This window comes from Lissotriton vulgaris, chromosome 10, assembly GCF_964263255.1.
Source record: "Lissotriton vulgaris chromosome 10, aLisVul1.2, whole genome shotgun sequence".
Lineage (NCBI taxonomy): Eukaryota > Metazoa > Chordata > Amphibia > Caudata > Salamandridae > Lissotriton > Lissotriton vulgaris.
This window is the reverse complement of record NC_141698.1, coordinates 186,365,772-186,386,790: the sequence shown is the minus strand read 5'-3', so window position 1 is coordinate 186,386,790 and position 21,019 is coordinate 186,365,772. Positions and strand designations below refer to the sequence as shown.

General features: G+C 47.7%; 1 protein-coding gene across 5 annotated transcripts in view; it reads left to right on the top strand.

Annotated features, from left to right (window-relative positions):
• Positions 1-21,019, top strand: part of NT5M (5',3'-nucleotidase, mitochondrial) — a 292,344-nt gene that overhangs the window by 122,243 nt on the left and 149,082 nt on the right. For 2 of the 5 annotated variants that reach the window (XM_086940853.1, XM_086940855.1), the window contains exon 2: positions 16,517-16,778. In XM_086940853.1, coding sequence (XP_086796979.1) covers positions 16,517-16,778 — 262 coding nt within the window. The other 3 variants (XM_086940857.1, XM_086940856.1, XM_086940854.1) reach the window with 3 other exon arrangements.

Below are 21,019 nucleotides of genomic sequence, written 5' to 3'. Positions count from 1 at the left end.
TCTTCCTGCTATTTCCAGGCAGGACTAGCTCTGTTTTTCCAGGGTTGAGCTTCAGATGGTTCACATCCATCCAACGTTGGATGTGAAGCATGGTGGTATGAAAGTCACTCACAGCACTGGGGGATCTGAGGGAAAAAATAATCTGAAGATCATCTGCATAATTAAATACTGTAACATTTCTGTTTTTTATTGAGTGAAGCAAAGGTTTTATATATAAGTTGAAGAGCACAGGGGAGAGCGCGGAGCCTTGCGGCACCCCGCAGGTATTGGGGAGATTGGGGGCAGAGAACTTTCCTAGCCTGACCGCTTGAGTGCGGCCGGCTAGGAAGGATTTAATCCATTCCAATGCGGGGCCTCGCAGGCCGGCCTGTTCGACACGGTTAGACAAGATGGTGTGGTCAACTGTGTCGAATGCGGCCGACAAATCCAGAAGTACCAGGGCTTGATGTTCACCCCTGTCAGCATTGAGAGTGTCCAGTACCGCCAGGATAACAGCCTTGGTGGCGTGACCCGGGCGGAAACCGGCTTGGTTAGGCTCAAGATACTCAGAGTCTTCGATAAAATTAGACAGGCTGCTGGCTATATGAATTTTGGTAGTTTGGTCTGCCCTGTTCCCATCATGCACTGGGACAGGAACAGACTAATTTGCATGTAGCCAGGTTCTGAGCTGGGATGGTGCAGTGAGCTAAAAAACGGTGATGGATCAAGCCCTGATCTCTTGACTGGGTAGGAGTATTCTGCATCATTCAGAAACTCTGTCCATCACCTTTTCCAAAATTGATTTTATCCACACTAAGTGTGGGAGGGTATACTCAGACGTGAGTCCCTAGCTCATTGCACCATCAGGATTCAAGCAAGCCGGGCCGATGACGGCTGAAATGCCAGAAACCGGTCCCCGGTAGCTTGTCTCCTTTCTGGTGAAGAATTGGCTTGGTAGTTTGGTCTGCCCTGTTCCCATCATGCACTGGGACAGGAACAGACTAATTTGCATGTAGCCAGGTTCTGAGCTGGGATGGTGCAGTGAGCTAAAAAACGGTGATGGATCAAGCCCTGATCTCTTGACTGGGTAGGAGTATTCTGCATCATTCAGAAACTCTGTCCATCACCTTTTCCAAAATTGGAAAGTTCAGCAATACCATGCCATCCTCGGAAACACCGTCCACCAGGGCACCATCCGATGGTTCCAGTACTCGTATCTTCACAGGCGTCTTGCACGGAGTCAAAATGGCCGCGTTTTGAATGGCTGCAGATTCCGGGTTCAACAATAAGGCCGGACCCGGTTCCACCAGGAGCATTTCAGATAGGCGCGTGTCCAATTTGCTCAACAAAGTATCCACATGTGAGCGGAATGCCCAAAGTTCTGCCAGTATTAACCTCAGCGATGGCTCATGCACCGTTCGATCCATATTCTCGTGCTCGATATCAATCACTATCACCTCCCCGGGTGAATCCGGCATCCTCGGGGGGGACAGACAGGATCTCGAACGTGCAAATGCGAAGGGTGGCCAGTCTTTGTTCGCAACCACGGTCAACCCAGTTAAGGCCGCAGGCCGGTTACCCCGAACCACCGAACCCCGGCGGGCGGGAACCGGGTCTGCGGGATGGGGGCCCCCACCCGCAGCCAGCAGCAGCCAGACTCACTCCTCCGTCGATACTGAGCAATGAAAACGATCGCCACCAAATCCGGGCTGAAACAAAGCCTCCACTCCGGTCGACCGGGCCCAGCCTGAGTCTCCTGGCCGATGTTGTTGCACTACAGCCCGGCTGTGAAAGTACTCCAGGCCCCGGCTTCACCGCTGGAGCAGGCCGCAAACTTAAACTCGATGCAACTCCGTCAAACAAGCCGATAAAAGTTTCCGGATTTCACCATCGGAGTGCGGGACAGTTCATGCACACAGAGACTAGGCGTTAAGTCAGGATAACATGCAGGATATTGCGGCGGGTTACGAGGGTCGACGGAGCCGGGAGCCTAAGCAGCCATCTTGCTTGCTGACGAAGCTCCTCCTCCGGCATCATGCCCCATTAATTTTTAATGGGCACACAGCCTATGGCCATGTGCGGTGTGGGTTGGCCACAGGGCCTGGCCCTGGGGATCCCATCCCCGGGGCCTTTTTTTTAAGGGGAAGAGGGCCATGTGGCCCCCTCCCCCAAACCTATTATGGCCCTTGAACCCCATCCCCCAGGGCGCTGTATATTTTGAAGGAGAGGGGTGCCATGTGATGCCCTCTCCCCGAGCCTCATTGGACCCTCAGGACCACATCCCCTATGGCCCTATTTATTTTAAAGAAGAGGGGGGGTGGCACCCCCCTCCCTGAGCCTTACTAGGCCATGGGGGCTCCACCCCCCAGGGCCTTTTCTTATTAAAGTGGAGGGGGGCGTGGGACCCACTCACCTAGCCTAATTAGGCCCTGGAAACCTCCTCCCCCAGGCCGACTACTTAAAATAAAGGTGAAGGGAGCAGCATAACCCCCTCCCCGAGCCTATTATGGTTCTGGGGACCCCATGACACTGGCCCGTACATATAAATTAAAAGGGGAGAGGGGGCTGTGTGGGCCCTCTCCCTGAGCCTTATTCGGCCTTGTGGATCCCATCCACCAGGGCCACTCTTAAAATAAAGGGAAGAAGGGCCTTGTGGCCCCCCTCCCCAAACAGTTATCAGCTCCGGGGACCCCATCCGCTGGGGCCCGGATTACTTATGGTGGGTGCCCTGGTGCCCACCACCATATACTTATTGGAGGGCTGCACACCGGAGCCCCAAGGCCCCAGCTGGCTTCCTGCATGCAGCTGGAGCCAGCATTGCTCCTGCTTGCATGGAGCAGCTACTTATGCTGATTCCTCCAGGTGGGAGCAATATTTTATTTATTTATTTATTTATGCATTTTTATATAGCGCGGACTTTACCCGAAGGTGTCAGAGCGCTTCACAAAAGGAACAGAAATGAAACATAATGAGAAACTTTACAAAAGAACAGATTTGATCGGTTTCCCTGTCTGCATCAGTGGGGGCAGGGTAACAGATCTCCAAGCTGCTCCCAGCAGGCGGGCGCATTTTCAACGTTAGCACCAGCTGGGAGCAGCTTTGTGTTTGCTCCCGCGTGGCAGTAGTTTTGAAAATGCTCCTGCTAAGCCGCACCAAACACAGATTTCTCTGCCCACGCCAGTGCGAGCAGAGAAGCCGCTGTATTACGGGAATAGGCCCCCTGGACACAGCATGTGAGCAAGGCAATGGACGGGGGTAATCGAGTGGTGCCCCCTCTCTTTTACTTAGTAGAACGGCCAGGGGTTGGGGTCCCTCGGGCCTTCAGAGGCTCAGGGGGGCTGTGATTCCCCCTCCCATTAAAAAATACAGTGGGCCCCGGGTGGAATAAGACCTTGGGGGTGGGGCTCACCCCCCTCCCTTTAAAGATATTTCGGGCCTGGGAGACAGAGTCCCCAGAGCTGAAAGTTGCTCCTGTAGGGGGAGCACGCGCCCCCACTCAACATAAAACATAATTTGGGTCCTGGGTCTGAAAATGGCTTGGCTGGAGCTGTAGCAACCAATCAAATCTCACTTTATCACTTGGCTCCGCGGATCCTCCGTTGCATAAAATATACTATTTTTTAACCTTCATTTCTCCAAAAACTATTGAACAGAATGACACTGAAACACAAAAAGACCTTTTTCTAACCAAGATCTAGCTTTCATGTCAAATTTGGTGTTGAGCAGTTTGGGCTGTAGTGGTGTCTAAAGTTCCAATAGAAAAATGAATAGGAAAAAACGTGTTTTGTTTCCCACCCTTTTTGTCGGACCCAGTTTGATGGATCACAACGAAACTTTCCATGTGCAAACTATTCAAACAGTAGCACTTTCTGGGAAAGTTTTATGGAGATTAGTCAGACGTGGCCAAAGTTATTAGTAACACAATAAATGCATTTCCTATTGAAACACTACCCTAACCATAACTACCCAGTGGCTACCATAAAACCCTAAGTTTATGACCAATGTATGTTGTGCAAAGTGAAAGAACTTGGCCAGGGGCTCTGCCTAATAGGCTGTGGTTTGTTCATCAACCACTTTTCATGGCATTTGACTGTGCGCAGGAAGGGTTGTCTGCAGGACCTGGAACAGCCAGATTTTGCGCCAAATATTCGGAGTGATTTTTCCAATGCTAATTGGCCCTGGTCCATGACATACATAGTGTAGAATTGCAGCAACTTAGAATCCCCAGGCAGTGAAATGTCTGAAAATTGCTAGAACGCAGTATATATACTGCTTCCCGGCGCAGATTCCTACCATCAGCGAGACTTTGAACCGCCCCTCGGCCCCAGGATTCACACGGTGGACTGACACTATCATTAGGTACCAATTTTTGGACACAGGCAGTGGATCGATTGTTCCCGACCCTGCCTTCTCACCCACTACTTAGGCAAACTCCCTGGCCAGATCGGGGCTCTGTTTCTGTGTCCACGTCTTCTCTAGTCATTATGAATAAAGATTCGGACTCCGTTGAGCCTACACTGATTTCCTTCGGGACCCCATCGAGCCACTCCGCGGTTACTGGGTACTTTACCTCGCCACCTTCAGGAACACTTGAACACCCCCGCCGGCACTCGCCGCTCACTCACCAAACTGGCAACTCGGTCCTGATGATGATCCTGACTAGATAGGATCGAAACGCCGTCGACCTTGCATACAGTGCGACTCATGGCACGCCATCAACCTTGGTTATCAAACAAATATTATTTACTCATTTATTGAGGACGAACCATTGCTTCTGTATATATTGTTGTTTTCACCTTGTCATCTGCGTCCTTCGCTTTGTTCACCCACTTGTCACTCGCGCCGTCACTCTTTCTTTCACCAACACCAAGTGCACAAAGCCCCCTTGTGTTGCCACCGCATTTTATGCCAACAGTGCTGCTACAACTGTCCTATATTAAATGTATTCTTTTTTTTTTTTTTTTTTTTTTGAAAACCTTTATTTATCAGAAACACAGTACACAGCGTCTGCCTACAACCACTGCGGGCCGGCCGCTATGACAATAATTAGCCTTCCCAGGCACCTTGCGCCGCAAATAATAGACAAAAATTAAAATATCAACACTACGGTATACTGACAAGGAGCCACAGGAGAAGGATAGAGAGGGTTTCATTTTATAATTTAGACGAATCGTCCTAAAGTCAGATCGGGTGGCCGAAAGGGCGGACCAAGTAAAAGGATATACACGAGTTAAACATCATTATCAAGAAACTGGCGTAAATCAGCACAATAAGGATAAACAAGCAACGTAATACATATCACCCCAGTTAGCGCCCGCCCAGTCAATTTGTCACATCAGGAGTTGTATTCTAGCTGGAATACGGTATAGTAGGATATAAGAGGGATCATTCTATGACAACGATGAAAGGATCCTACGACATGCAGAAAGGCACTGATTACATGGGAAAATTAGCAGCAGAAAAAGCGCCCTCAAACAGTAGTATAAGAGGGAAGGAAGAGCAGGATGTGTAATCATTCGGTAACTATGCATTAAAATCAATATCATGGTCGTGAATCAATAAACATTGCGACAGTGACACAGACGCAAAGCGCGAAAGTCCGTCCCAGAAAGAACTAAACCCAACCCCCATCTGACCCGAGATACGAAAGAAGAAGAAGGAAACAAGAGAAAGAACAAGAAGAAAAGGCCATAGAAACAAAAAGGAGAACAAAAATCAAGCCCCAACCCCCCCACCCTGCACGTCGAAGAGGCTATGGCCCCCCCCCCTACTCACGTGCCTGTCGCCCCAAGAGTACCCACATAAGGGAAAGGAGGGGGACAATTCAACACGAGCAGACTCCCGCCCCACCCCATCCGCACAGAGCAGCTCAGGCTCGATCACAATCCGTCCAGCAGGTCGACAAACAATGGCGGCGTCGTAGTACAGTTCAGCACAGCGTCCACATCATAATGGGTGACCGGGGATCAGTCCTGCGATGCATAAAAGAAGAGTTCACCCCTGTCCCAACTTGACCCTTCCGTCGATACGTGGCCACTGAAAGTTTGCAATGGGGCACCGCCCCGGACGAACAAGACGGCCAGGCGGGTAGAACAAAGGCAATTCAGCGAGGGATCTCAGAGGCAAGGGACTGACAAGTAATCTCCTGAAGACATACAGGCACAAGAACGAGGCTCCGAGCAGATCCCTCAGGTTGCGACCCGGTAGTGGCAACACAAGATAGCCAGGTGGTGAAACAGGCCCATGAGGGGAATCCGCACTTTTTGCAGCACTAGGCCCCGATGGCACATTCACGCGGCCAGTTAGGTGGGATCTGTGACCAACATCATCCAGGGCCCTCCATGGCACCACCGGTAGACACGTAGCAGGCACATCTAATGGCGGCAAAGATCCGCCTACGACACTACTTCTCACGGGATCGCCGGAGCCTTCTTCCCACGGCTGGGTGATAATAGCGTCTAGGCGCCGTGCAAGGTCCCTGGCCCCATCCAACCAGGTAATGCATAGGGAGCTCAGAGCAGCAATGAGGTCGCGAGCCGCAGGTTCCATGGTAATTAGCCGATATATAATGACTCGCTCTCAGGGTATCTTCTACCTCGGCCAATGTCGGTGACCCCCACCGAACCGCCCAGCCGAAAAGTTAGTGTGAGGATCACCAGAGCAGGAGCTGGCGCCACCTCCAGCTGTTACGATCGATCCGCCATTACACCTTGCCAATACACAGTACACTCAGTTACAGGATGCCCCATAAGAAGCGCGGGCAGCATTGGCGTTATGTGGCACAGAGTCTCAATAGCAGGGGCAGACCGACCAACTGTGCGCAGGAGCGCCGACCTCCATACCTTCGAGGTCTGATATGAAGCACCGGTCTGCCCCAGGTCAGCCAGCGCCAGCAACGTTGCTCCCGTTCCAAGATGGCGATCTCAGCCCGTCCAGTAGATCCACACGCTGCGCAGAGAACATAGGAACGGTCGTACCAGGTGATGGATCAGATCTCCAGCGTGTGCGCCGGTGTATATGGTGGCGCCAAGTCTCGACGTCCGTCCGGGTTGGCGCAGTGTCTCTCCCGCAGCTCAGAGTTATGGGCTTCGTGGCCCGCAAAGCCGCGACCGCCAGTGGCATCCGCGGCCGGCACCAACATCCGGTCCCTCGGCCAGCAGTCGGACGCCGCCACGGCGTCTAGCGAGAAAGGGTGATTGGGAGGGTCACCGGCCACAGCCAAGCGCCGAAGTTGCCGCCCGCCGATCCTCGCATCTTCCGACGTCTTGCAAGCACTGCCCGAGCCCGTGCGACCCGGGGAAGAGCAGGATATTCACAGGATAAGTGCCGTGGCGAGCGGAGCTCGCGGACTAGGCGGCCATCTCGCTCCGCGCTCGGCCACGCCCCCCCATTAAATGTATTCTTAATACATGATGCTATATGCACTTTCTAAAACGGAAATCAAAAGTCTCTCTTCTTTTTTCGTGTTCTTGTAATATCTTGTGCATAAATGTATACTTGCCTTTTTATTGAATCCGATTGAGATATTGTTGTTCAAAACATATGTACATCCAGATCTCAATCTGGTCTATGGGTTATAGTCCTGTTGCTTTGCCCTGAAATTTGCTGTCATTCTTGAACACTGAGGTCTTTGGGAGTTTCTTCGTTCGTGTGCATCACAAAATTGAACAATTTGCCCAAACGGCAAGAAACAAGAACATAGAAAAAATCCAATTAATTTGGTATAAAGTGTGAACAAGACTAGTAATCAAATTCATTTGCGGAAAACATGGTCACATACATTTTTGAAAGAAGTGTTACTGGATTCAGTACTGTGCTGGGGAGATTAACCAAACAAACCTGTGTTTGATTTTTCTTGGATACTGGTATGTTTTAAGTACCAGACAGCGTTGATGACAAATATAATGTAATAATCTCAGTACCCTCCCCCAGTTTGTCACGTTTCATATTGTTAGGATAGCTGCCATTTTTTCCAGTTATTGTTTTCGAGCTTTGCTGATTGTAAACCAATATGAGGCATGTTGGGTTTTGATACATAGCCTATATTTGAGAGTTATTGCTTATATGTTGTTTTGTTTCTCAATCGGAATTTCCTTAAAAACACAGAAGACAGGAGGCATTTGGCAAAACAAGAACAGCTTGTTTAATTTAACAGTTTGCCCGGGAGAACAGTCACAGGGTCTAAGGAATGTCAGAATTTATATTGAGTTTGTGGTTTCATACCATATATGATGAAGAATGTGGTTGCTGCCTTTAGAGTCATAAATCAATGGTCAATGGTTAATACAGGTGGGTCTTGAACTGCGTGGATACAGTGTGTCCAGTGGTGAATTTCTCCAGATATCCACCATGGGGAGCACATGGTCACTATTGTTATTGTTATTGTTAATAGGAATTTATTAAGCACGCGTACACCCAAGGGTTTCATGGCGCTGATAGCTGAAGTCAAGTGCGAACCGGGCCCTTAGGCGTACGCCTGCTCAAATAGCAGAGTTTTTAAAGCTCTTCTAAAACCAAGGAGGCTGTTGCAGCTTCTCAAAGCTAGGGGAAGGGAGTTCCACAATCTTGGGGCAAGGCGGAAAAAGCTACACCCTCCCTGACTTTTCAGTCTGAACAGGGGTGTGTCAAACAGAAGATGATGGGCTGAACGCAACCTGCGCCGGGGGGAGTATTTGGTAAGAATGCCACCAATAAATCTAGGACTCCTTCCATCAAAGGCTATGAAAGCTAAACAGCCTACCTTGAAAGAGATCCGGTGAGATATTGGCAGCCAATGAAATTGGGCCAGGTAGGGTCTGACTGAAGACCATTTAGGCTGTTTAAAGATGAGTCTAACAGCCTGGTTTTGGATCATCTGCAGACGTTTTTGCAAGCCAATAGGGAGTCCAAGATAGATTGAGTTGGAAAAATCAACCCGTGAGAGGACGAGGGCAATCACCACCTGGATCAGAGCAGAATGAGTTAGCAAATGAGCAATTTTCCTTATTTTTCGCATTTGGTGAACACTGGAGGAGATTACAGAGCCGACCTGTCCATTGAGTGAAAGGTCAGCGTTGATGGTAATGCCGAGACTTTTCACAAAGTGGGATGGGACAGGAGGAGGACCGAGTTCAGATGGCCAAAATTGCGCGCCCCAGCTCTTTCTGCTATTTCCAGGCAGGACTAGCTCTGTTTTTCCAGGGTTGAGCTTCAGATGGTTCACATCCATCCAACGTTGGATGTGAAGCATGGTGGTATGAAAGTCACTCACAGCACTGGGGGATCTGAGGGAAAAAATAATCTGAAGATCATCTGCATAATTAAATACTGTAACATTTCTGTTTTTTATTGAGTGAAGCAAAGGTTTTATATATAAGTTGAAGAGCACAGGGGAGAGCGAGGAGCCTTGCGGCACCCCGCAGGTATTGGGGAGATTGGGGGCAGAGAACTTTCCTAGCCTGACCGCTTGAGTGCGGCCGGCTAGGAAGGATTTAATCCATTCCAATGCGGGGCCTCGCAGGCCGGCCTGTTCGACACGGTTAGACAAGATGGTGTGGTCAACCGTGTCGAATGCGGCCGACAAATCCAGAAGTACCAGGGCTTGATGTTCACCCCTGTCAGCATTGAGAGTGTCCAGTACCGCCAGGATAACAGCCTTGGTGGCGTGACCCGGGCGGAAACCGGCTTGGTTAGGCTCAAGATACTCAGAGTCTTCGATAAAATTAGACAGGCTGCTGGCTATATGAATTTTGGAAAAGGTGATGGACAGAGTTTCTGAATGATGCAGAATACTCCTACCCAGTCGAGATCAGGGCTTGATCCATCACCGTTTTTTAGCTCACTGCACCATCCCAGCTCAGAACCTGGCTATAAGCAAATTAGTCTGTTCCTATCCCAGTGCATGATGGGAACAGGGCAAACCAAACTACCAAGCCAATTCTTATACTGGGAAGGAGACAAGCTACCGGGGACCGGTTTCTGGCATTTCAGCCGTCGTCGGCCCGGCTTGCTTGAATCCTGATGGTGCAATGAGCAAGGGACTCACGTCTGAGTATACCCTCCCACACTTAGTGTGGATAAAATCAATTTTGGAAAAGGTGATGGACAGAGTTTCTGAATGATGCAGAATACTCCTACCCAGTCAAGAGATCAGGGCTTGATCCATCACCGTTTTTTAGCTCACTGCACCATCCCAGCTCAGAACCTGGCTATAAGCAAATTAGTCTGTTCCTGTCCCAGTGCATGATGGGAACAGGGCAAACCAAACTACCAAGCCAATTCTTATACTGGGAAGGAGACAAGCTACCGGGCACCGGTTTCTGGCATTTCAGCCGTCGTCGGCCCGGCTTGCTTGAATCCTGATGGTGCAATGAGCAAGGGACTCACGTCTGAGTATACCCTCCCACACTTAGTGTGGATAAAATCAATTTTGGAAAAGGTGATGGACAGAGTTTCTGAATGATGCAGAATACTCCTACCCAGTCAAGAGATCAGGGCTTGATCCATCACCGTTTTTTAACTCACTGCACCATCCCAGCTCAGAACCTGGCTATAAGCAAATTAGTTTGTTCCTGTCCCAGTGCATGATGGGAACAGGGCAAACCAAACTACCAAGCCAATTCTTATACTGGGAAGGAGACAAGCTACCGGGGACCGGTTTCTGGCATTTCAGCCGTCGTCGGCCCGGCTTGCTTGAATCCTGATGGTGCAATGAGCAAGGGACTCACGTCTGAGTATACCCTCCCACACTTAGTGTGGATAAAATCAATTTTGGAAAAGGTGATGGACAGAGTTTCTGAATGATGCAGAATACTCCTACCCAGTCAAGAGATCAGGGCTTGATCCATCACCGTTTTTTAGCTCACTGCACCATCCCAGCTCAGAACCTGGCTATAAGCAAATTAGTCTGTTCCTGTCCCAGTGCATGATGGGAACAGGGCAAACCAAACTACCAAGCCAATTCTTATACTGGGAAGGAGACAAGCTACCGGGGACCGGTTTCTGGCATTTTAGCCGTCGTCGGCCAGGCTTGCTTGAATCCTGATGGTGCAATGAGCAAGGGACTCACGTCTGAGTATACCCTCCCACACTTAGTGTGGATAAAATCATGTGTGGGAGGGTATACTCTGACTCCCCGGTAGCTTGTCTCCTTCCCAGTATAAGAATTGGCTTGGTAGTTTGGTTTGCCCTGTTCCCATCATGCACTGGGACAGGAACAGACTAATTTGCATGTAGCCAGGTGTCATGTCCCACGGAGGTGGGCAGTCTCGAACACTGCCTTGAGACGTTTCTTTTATGTGGAAACTACAGTTCCCATGATCCTTGGCAATGCGCGCGACGCCTCAATTCAATGACGTCACACGCGGAAGCTTCAAGTCGGAGCTGGGGACAACAGCGCTTCGCCTTTGATTCTACTTGCTACTTGAAGACACGGTAGGATTATTGTTCTCCGAGTTCCAGCGTATCGTTTTGTAAGAGCCTTTGCTCTACAGGTCTCCTGTCCCTTGAGTGTCCCGTTTGAGCCTTCTGCTCGTTGTCAACGGAGCTATTGTGTGTTGTGTGGAGCTCTCGGCCGAGGCTCCAGTCCTAGTGCTCCAGAGGATAATCTGTCGTTTGTCTTCCTTCTGGCGGTATCCTCACTGGACTCTCCGTTCTGGAGAGTGATATTGACTTTGGTGGTGCGAGAGCCCGGATCTGAGCCTCGGACTGATTTTCCTTGTTCCATTAAAGCTTTACCTCAGAATCCGTGACACTGTTTTCCAAAGCCCTCGGGACCAGTGGGGTATTGACTTTGGTATTGCTCTCTGAATTAAGAGATACATTGTTTATTTATTACGGAGGTTCTTTGAGTACATGGGAACTGCTCATTTCGGACAGCATGTCCATACAATGTTTTCCCTTGTTAAGCTGAAGAAGTATTCAGCGTTCTTTTGCTCTGGGCCCAAGTTGATATATGGTCAAGTATTCCTATATTGGAGTATCCTGCTTAAATCGCTCAAAGTACAGCCCTCCAGGTGAAGTTAACCAGGAGTTCTTATACATTGTGGTATCTGAGACTAACAATTGCTTTCTGTTTTGGATTTTCTGACAACAGGGGTTTAATGTGCTTCGCCTGGCAGGCTATTTTCCATTTGCCCTCTGTTGAAGCCATTCCTGTTATTACAGTTGGTACGTGTTTGCAATACTAGAGTGTTATGAGGTCATGTACTGTTGATCAGAAAGATAACCTGTAGTTTCTTGCATTCTAGATGTGTGATATATGTTCTACGTTCTGATTGCCAGGCAAAGCCAACCTTTTCCCTCCTTACAGGTAATAAGCTTACGAATCCCTCTAGCTCGTGTGGGGGTACATTGTGTACTGTATCTGAGTAAAGTGTCTTTAGTGTATGTGCTTGACTCATAGTGCCTTGTTCTTGTTTCAGCTTCCTCTCCCCGCTGTCCCCTTCCTACCCTACCTGATATCCCTCACTTGACCACTTCTGTGTGTCTGTGTTCATTCAGACCCAGGGACTGTCGAGAGGTGGAACCCTTTAAGCATCGTACGATCCTGAAGACACCCGGACCTGACACCAGGTTCTGAGCTGAGATGGTGCAGTGAGCTAAAAAACGGTGATGGATCAAGCCCTGATCTCTTGACTGGGTAGGAGTATTCTGCATCATTCAGAAACTCTGTCCATCACCACCCCCTTTTCCAAAATCGATTTTGTCCACACCATGTGTGGGAGGGTATACTCTGACGTGAGTCCCTTGCTCATTGCACCATCAGGATTCAAGCAAGCCGGGCCGACGACGGCTGAAATGCCAGAAACCGGTCCCCGGTAGCTTGTCTCCTTCCCAGTATAAGAATTGGCTTGGTAGTTTGGTTTGCCCTGTTCCCATCATGCACTGGGACAAGAACAGACTAATTTGCATGTAGCCAGGTTCTGAGCTGAGATGGTGCAGTGAGCTAAAAAACGGTGATGGATCAAGCCCTGATCTCTTGACTGGGTAGGAGTATTCTGCATCATTCAGAAACTCTGTCCATCACCACCCCCTTTTCCAAAATCGATTTTGTCCACACTATGTGTGGGAGGGTATACTCTGACGTGAGTCCCTTGCTCATTGCACCATCAGGATTCAAGCAAGCCGGGCCGACGACGGCTGAAATGCCAGAAACCGGTCCCCGGTAGCTTGTCTCCTTCCCAGTATAAGAATTGGCTTGGTAGTTTGGTTTGCCCTGTTCCCATCATGCACTGGGACAGGAACAAACGAATTTGCATGTAGCCAGGTTCTGAGCTGAGATGGTGCAGTGAGCTAAAAAACGGTGATGGATCAAGCCCTGATCTCTTGACTGGGTAGGAGTATTCTGCATCATTCAGAAACTCTGTCCATCACCACCCCCTTTTCCAAAATTGCTGGCTATATGAGCCTCTAAGATTTTTGCGAAGAAATGTATGCTAGGCCCTGATTGGCTATGTGTTCTTAACTCATGTGGCTTCTCGCTTTATGGTGTTTTTGAAGTGGCCATGTGTCCATTATTGGGGCAATGTCCCTTGAACATTGTAATGTCACTGCACCTATCTGTGGAATTGATCAAGAGTTTCCTGTCCGAGTGTTTGCCTGCCAGTTATGCACCCTCCAACCTGAGACCCATCAATCAGTAATCCCGGTTCTAGGGCCTGCCTGACTACATAATTGCATGTCGAGGTAGATCAGAACGGGTGATTCTATCAGGGATGATACTTCATTTTTATAGTTGAATGCATCGATATTCATATTAACAGTTTTATTTATGGTACACTAATAAAAAAGATTGAAACCTACATTGCGATTCCATCCATGTATAAACAGTAATGATATCATTAATAATAGCATAGAAAATGCACCATGGCTGCTTTCCAGGCACCAAATGTGTTTGCTCAACTTATCTGAAAGATAGTGTTTCTTACAACGTTCTAAATGCAAGCAAAGTCCAAGGCCAATTGCATAGGGTCTGAACATCAGGTCACAGCTTCGAGCACGTAGTTGCACAAAATATATCTATCTCCAATTGCTCAAACGCAAACAAGAGCAGCTTTTCTAAGGTCATGCCCAGCACTCTATAGTAAAGGGATAGTAAACACTGGTTCAGCATTGGACTCAGTGACTGCAGTCAAACGTAAAGATCTCTAAGGCTGTTAGGGCTACTGCAGTGGAGTGCATTTGTTCCCGGGGGCTGTTCAGTACGGCAAGAGCTGTTAGCATACTAGCAAGATATGTGCAGTAAGTCCTGAAGGATGTGGTGCTAAAACTAGACCTCATGTGTACAGACCTCCTGAAGATTGTCCCAAGCTTTCAGAGAGCTCTCACCATAGGCAAAGATTTTAACCAGTGAAGGCTTGGAGTACAGATGGTTAGGAGCACCCTACACACGGGCATTATTCATAATCACCAAGGTATGCTCTTTCATCTTCATTACGTTCCCCTTTGCGCAGCAGCAGGTTATAGAGGCCTTTTTTATACATTCTTAGAGCATTTAATACAACTATAATGATGTCTACTTTATTAAGCATCTATAATGATTTCTTCTTTATTCAACATTTCACCTTCTGTGTATAGCATGTTCAAATTAAAATTGCCAGGACGTGTGAGACTGGTTTGTATCCTAGTTTAACATGACACTGCAGTCCATACTTTCACAATTGATGTCAATTGCGAAGCGATTTGTGATGTCACTGGTGATGTAATCAATGTAATCACTTTAATGTCACTTGAAGAAATGAGCAGTGTATTGATGGGCTCTTCTTAACTGTAATTTTTATATTTTTTATGTTTCAAATTGTAAGGGAAATTGTGCGTTTTAACAGATTTTGCAATGATGCACATGTTCCCCATGGCAAACCAAATGACCACTGTGCCTGGTTCTGTGTAGTCATCAACTACCATGTACACCCTTCAGCCATGTCCCGGATATGGGGGGAGGGTCTACTATTAAAGTTTTTCAGTGCATGATTCATACATTCAGTTCACAAATCAAATAATAGTGGGAGGAGAGAGAAAAAGTGATGTCCTATTAACCATCAGATTCGTTTGGGTGGATAGCGTGCCCAAATACTTTTCCAATCAATGTTTTTCGAACCCCAGTTCATGAATAGGTTAAGAAAGTTAACGGTTTGTATATAAGAATGTGAGTTTCAATTTTTATTAGCAACTACATGAAAAAGTACACCAAACCTCAAAAAGGGTCTATTCTAGAACACATTTATGCCTTCATGCCAAGGTTGTTGGCACTCTGGCCAGTATTGTGGGCAATAGTGAAAGAAACTTTTAACATGGGATTTAGTATATTTCCAACTCCGTTTTTTACGTTAATAACCTGTAAACGCCTTAACCATTCAGCACCACACTTGGAAAACAGTAAAAACTAAATAGATATTGGATGCCTTTGCCAAGTTCGAGGACGTTTGTCAGACGAGGCAAAAATTATGGGCGGAACTAAAAAAAGTGCACTTTGTGTGAAAGAAACGACTCCTGAAATATCTACTTGCCGTAAAAGTTATTGACTTGCACGTGTTTAATGTGACGTGTTTCATTTGAAATAGGCACGACTGAAAATAACAGAGCGGCGGTTTGCTTTTTTAAAGACGCATGAAACTTAGCAACAGAAGGGTGGGCGATTCTGGGTTCAAATTACTTACAGACACGCTCCTCGCACTGGCCACTTCGAACTCGATTTAAAGGGGTGTTCTGACTTCAAAATATATTTGCCTCTGTGGTAAACAATTTCCTAAATGTAATTTTTGAGGCGAGCAGAAAGGTAAAACGAATAACATATTTTTACGTCCAGTGTATTTTCTGCTGAGGTCAGTGGCGAAGTACAAGTTGGACTTGGAGCAGCGGGGACGGCCCCTTTAAAGGAGGTGCTGCGGCTGCTGCTAGGCAGAGGGGAGGGGGCAGGAACTCTCCGCCGGTGAACACTGCCGGGTTGAAGCGGTTGTTTATTCTCGAGCTATTTGCTGGGGTAGGGAACCCTGCACTGCAGAGCTCTGTCCCAGGCACAGGGCCCCCCGCCCGCAGTGCCGTGGCCCCACACACCTCCCTCTCTTCAATCATTTACCAGCCTGCCTTTGCACAGCCTTCTCCGTCCACTGGAAGGGGGCTTGGATCTTCTGCCAGGAGAAGGCACTTTTGCCATCTTTTGCGGGAAAATATAGAATCCTTTTCTGTACCAGCTGTTGTCCAAATGTGCCCACCCCCCGTGCACCCTGTTGCATTGTGGGGGACATTATAAGGGGGAAGCTATTACCCCTGCGCTGAAACGTTTCCCACTGTAAACAAGAAGGCAGTGTCAGTCACAGAAATCAGGTCTTGCAAAATTTAGATGACTGTCAGTTTTGCTCATGGTTTCGTTGACAGTGTAGGGAGGGATCTCAGAACTGGGTGGTCCATGATTGTTGCTTATTTGGGTGCTGATAACGAAAATGGAGCTTTCACGTTCATAATACAAAACTCCTGTGCAGTGGGACTTAAGTGTGTAATTTTTATATGTACAGGGTAGATGTTTATTTTTTTTTAAGGCAGTTATGATTTTACTTTCTAGGTTTTTGTCTCTGCGGAGAAGGGGTGGTATCCTTATGTCACTGGGTGTAGGGTACTCCTCCCTGCCCAGAACAAGGTCATGTGATGCCAGGTTCAGGCCACTCCGTGTTTTAGTGGATATGGATGGGGTGATAGCGGATTTCGAAGGTGGATTTCTGAAGAATTTCAGAGCCCGCTATCCAAATGAGCCTTATATTCCCCTGGAGGATCGCAAAGGATTCTGGGTGTCGGAGCAGTATGGGACGTTGAGACCAGAACTTTGTGTAAGTACATACATCTTTTTTGTTTATTTGTTATTTGATTGTTTAGCCCTATAACCATGCTTATATTCATAGTGATAAACCATTGTACAGGCCTTGCTTGCATTGCACCTTTCCTTCTGTGTTATATGCCAACCTCAATACTATGTTAGTATCTATCAAGCACTATTAAATGTTCTTGTATAGCATTTCATATCTGTGTATGCCTATCCCCGTTAAACAATCTGTATACCAACCACAATTGCATGTTTGCATATGCCAGGCCCCACTTCTCCATCAAAGCTCTTGATTGACAACCTCCATTTCATTCACTCAGGTAAGTACCCCTACAGGCTGATGTTTGCACAATGAGACCAAGTAATTATGAACTCTGCTGTGGAAGAAGCAAGCCACATTGAAGTCTAAAAAAATTGTTTATCATGCAAAACAAGCAAACGTGCTAATATTGCAGCAAAGAGAGTCAGTGTTTCATCTCCCCAAGCATTTGAGCTTCTAATGCTAACTCCTCCAGAAATTTCCCCAAAACATATAGATTTTCTGTACATAGGCATCGAAGGAGGGTACATGTGCCAACAATCAAAACTCTAGTTAGTGGTGTTAGCAGGTGCATGGCTTTCTTACAGGAGAGTGGAATAGACCTTCAAAAGGATACAACAAAGGAGCTCTCCTGATGCTGAGATAGCTCAATTGAGAATTCTTGCTTGAAAGTGAGACTGTGTATGTCACAATGGAGATGGCCCAAAAGGCTTGGTTTAACATAGGCATACAAAATGAAATGGCTGCACGCTAAGCAACTTCAGTAAATGTTATGTTTTGGTTGAATTCGCACAGTGATATAAAGGTATACCTAGTTCTCCAGCCTCTTTCATAGATTCACATGCTTGAAGGCTGGAAACCATTGGAGGTCAATGTTAACACAGCAGCATCCCAATGCAGCAACTAATGTTAAAAACAAATTGAAAACATCCATAGACAAAAGTAGTCAGTCCAACTCATTTTATGTATGAGATCAGAGCTACAACCCTCCTCTCAGACACTAGCTGTCAGATGTTCTGCTGCACCCCTGGTGAATGGTTGGGAAATCCTTTCTGCTGTTCTCCACAAGTATTTCTTTAGTAGAAGGTCAAGATTTTTGTTGCTGGCAGTACAGCTTTGTAGAAGGAGAGTTGTGTGCTTCTTTTGTGGCTGGGAGGCTGATCCACGAACGTCTCTTTTTTCTTCAACATGGCAGAGTCTCCCGAGAAGAAACATCTGTTCATCCTCTGTGACCCCTGTGGGGCTTGAAAGAATTCTGTGGATGATTCTCACACAAATTGTTTACTTTACTTCACAAAGATGGAGATGCAGTAAAGAAAAGCTTCTAATTTATGAACAATATTGCCAGAACCTTAAAAGATAAGCTTCTTTTAGCACATGAAACATCTTCGCTTGGTGGTGAATCTGTTGAAAGAGCTCCCCCCCCGGCTAAATCCAGTAAGAGGTACTTATACCTCCAGAGATCGTGGTAAAGCCACCATCTACTCCTTTGAAGAGCCTTCTGGTTGTGTCAGCTCCTGGCACAGATCACAAGCCCTCTGGTACATTAAGAATCCAAATCTCACTAATCTTCAGCAGCGTCATCTCCAGGTAAAGCTATATACTTTCCATCACTGAAGACTTCACTGTCGACCAATACTGCATCCATGATGATCATCAAGATCCTGTTCAGGGCAGTCAAGAGACAGACGCTGACAAACGAGACCTTGACATCTGTGTCAAAGGCATCTTTGTTGATGACATTCTTGCCAATGACAAACGTACCGCAGTGACCCTGATAGCAGAGCAACCACCAATGATTGTATTGACAATGGTTACATCGGTCTACGCCGTTGACAACAACTTTGCCCTTAGTGGTAGCAACTGGTCCATTGATACTCTGCTCCAGTCAGTTTTCTAACCGATTTGGATCACACAAGAGCATCCTTCAAGGTTTCTTGGAGGAGATGATGATGATGATGATGATCTTTTAAACGACAACGAGAATGAGCTGATACAGGTGGACTCCGACAGCAATAACAGTAAGCAAGAAGCTTCTGTGAAACGCTCACATGAGAGCTTATAAATACAATTTATACATGATGACGACTCTAGGAAGAGGAAACTTTAAATATTTAATGCCAGTTTTACAAGAGGCGTTGCATTGTTGAACCGCCATCATTCCCTGTGCTGCCAAATGTTGGAGTGTCTGCCATTTTCCTCGAGTCATTAAGTCCCACAGAATTTTTATAATAGGATGCCTCTGTCTGAATAGTATCCATTGCATTATAAGCCTTATACTTCTGTGTAAGCAGTACAACCTGTGGCCCTTGCACCACCACCACCACCTCCTCCTCAGACTGAGTCTGTCATCGATCCTTCCCAGTGTATCAGGCCTGACCCTGAACTTCCTGTTCCAGCTCATGAACCTCAGAAAGACATAGGTGACGAATCTTCTGCTGTTGATGACAACAACAGTCCAGATCACTCTAATGATGATGCGGATGGCAACCAAGGCGATGACCCATCACCTACATATGACCACATGCCTGAGTAGTATGCGTATGTTCAAAGGATCGCAAGATCCCAAACCACATAGTTAGCCACCCGAAGACATTTTTTTATTCTTTTTATTTATTTATTCAAGTTTTCTGATATGAACAACAAGACAAAAACATTATAGCCAGTATTCAATTACAGAGCATTATACAGCATGATTGATACCATGCTAGTAGAAGTAGTGTGGCTCACTGGTTAGAGGCGGCAGACCCGAGAGCAGAGGACGGCCCGGGACCAGGGTTCGATTCCCGACGCGGCAGGTTTCTGGACCAGGGTCAGCGGACTCGATAATTCTCTCGCCTCGGTGCCCACTTTGATCAGCGATCACACTCGGCAACTCTGGGCATTAGCTTGCCTCATCTTCACTAACGGCCCCACCAGACCGCCGGGGATGCCTGGTCTCACCCTAGAGATACCCACTAAGGGACCATCTCTCAGGGAAGCCAGGAAGGGTTTCGCAGCGGTCGAAGCGCGGAGATACTCCTCCGGGAGTCGATCCTAGCGCTATATAAACCTGCAATTAATTAATTAATTAATACATCGATCCTTAATTACCAAGTCCTATATAATGAATTTACAGCAGGCGACCTCTCTATTCCGTTAGGCGGCATGTTTGCATACATTAAACAGCAGGTATGGTAAGTAGATATGCAGTGAAGGGGCCCCATACATCCGTAGGACGTGAAGCGCGGTGCAGTTCCTCAGCATAGCATTTAAATTGATCATGGAAATACGTTACATGCCGTATTCAGTGTTCTCGTTTCGGAGTTGCCTTCCCCACCCCAGTGAATAGAAACCCTCCTTTTTGCAAGTAATAAAGCTATAGCTGGAGAAGAGTGTTGCCGGTGGCAGAGGCAGCCTCCATTCACTCAGCGCTTACAACCGCGTTACTGCACTGTTCGCGCTGTTCTAATAGCGAAAGCTTTTAAATGTTGTAATTGAATCTGTTTTTAACACGTTCAGTGTGGGGTAATCGGACACAGTTATTGTGATTTTCTGCATTTACCTGGCAGTTTAGTCTCTCTCCTACTCCCGCCCCGGTCCGCCGGTCCGCCGCGTCCAATCATGGACGTTTGATGCGGAGGGCGAGGAGGAGCCTTGCACATCCGGGCTCAGGGAGCAGAGGTCAGCGCTCTAGCGACGCTGAAGGGGGAAAGCTTATTTAAACCAGCAGAAACAGGTACGCGCTGTGGAGAAGAGTGTTGCCGGTGGCAGAGGCAGCCTCCACTCACTCAGCGCTTACAACCGCGTTACTGCACTGTTCGCGCTGTTCTAATAGCGAAAGCTTTTAAATGTTGTAATTGAATCTGTTTTTTAACACATTCAGTGTGGGGTAATCGGACACAGTTATTGTGATTTTCTGCATTTACCTGGCAGTTTAGTCTCTCTCCTACTCCCGCCCCGGTCCGCCGCGTCCAATCATGGACGTTTGATGCGGAGGGCGAGGAGGAGCCTTGCACATCCGGGCTCAGGGAGCAGAGGTCAGCGCTCTAGCGACTCCTCCCTCCAGCATAAATGTGCTTGGGCCAGCGACCGCGCAGCGGACGCGTGCAGCGGGCGCGCCGGAAGCGCGCCGAAGTCGAGCCAAAGTCCAGCCCGTCTGCGCTCGTCTGCGCCCGTCCGCGGCCGGACGGGGCGCGGGGCCACAGACCCTGGTATTTTGACTCAAA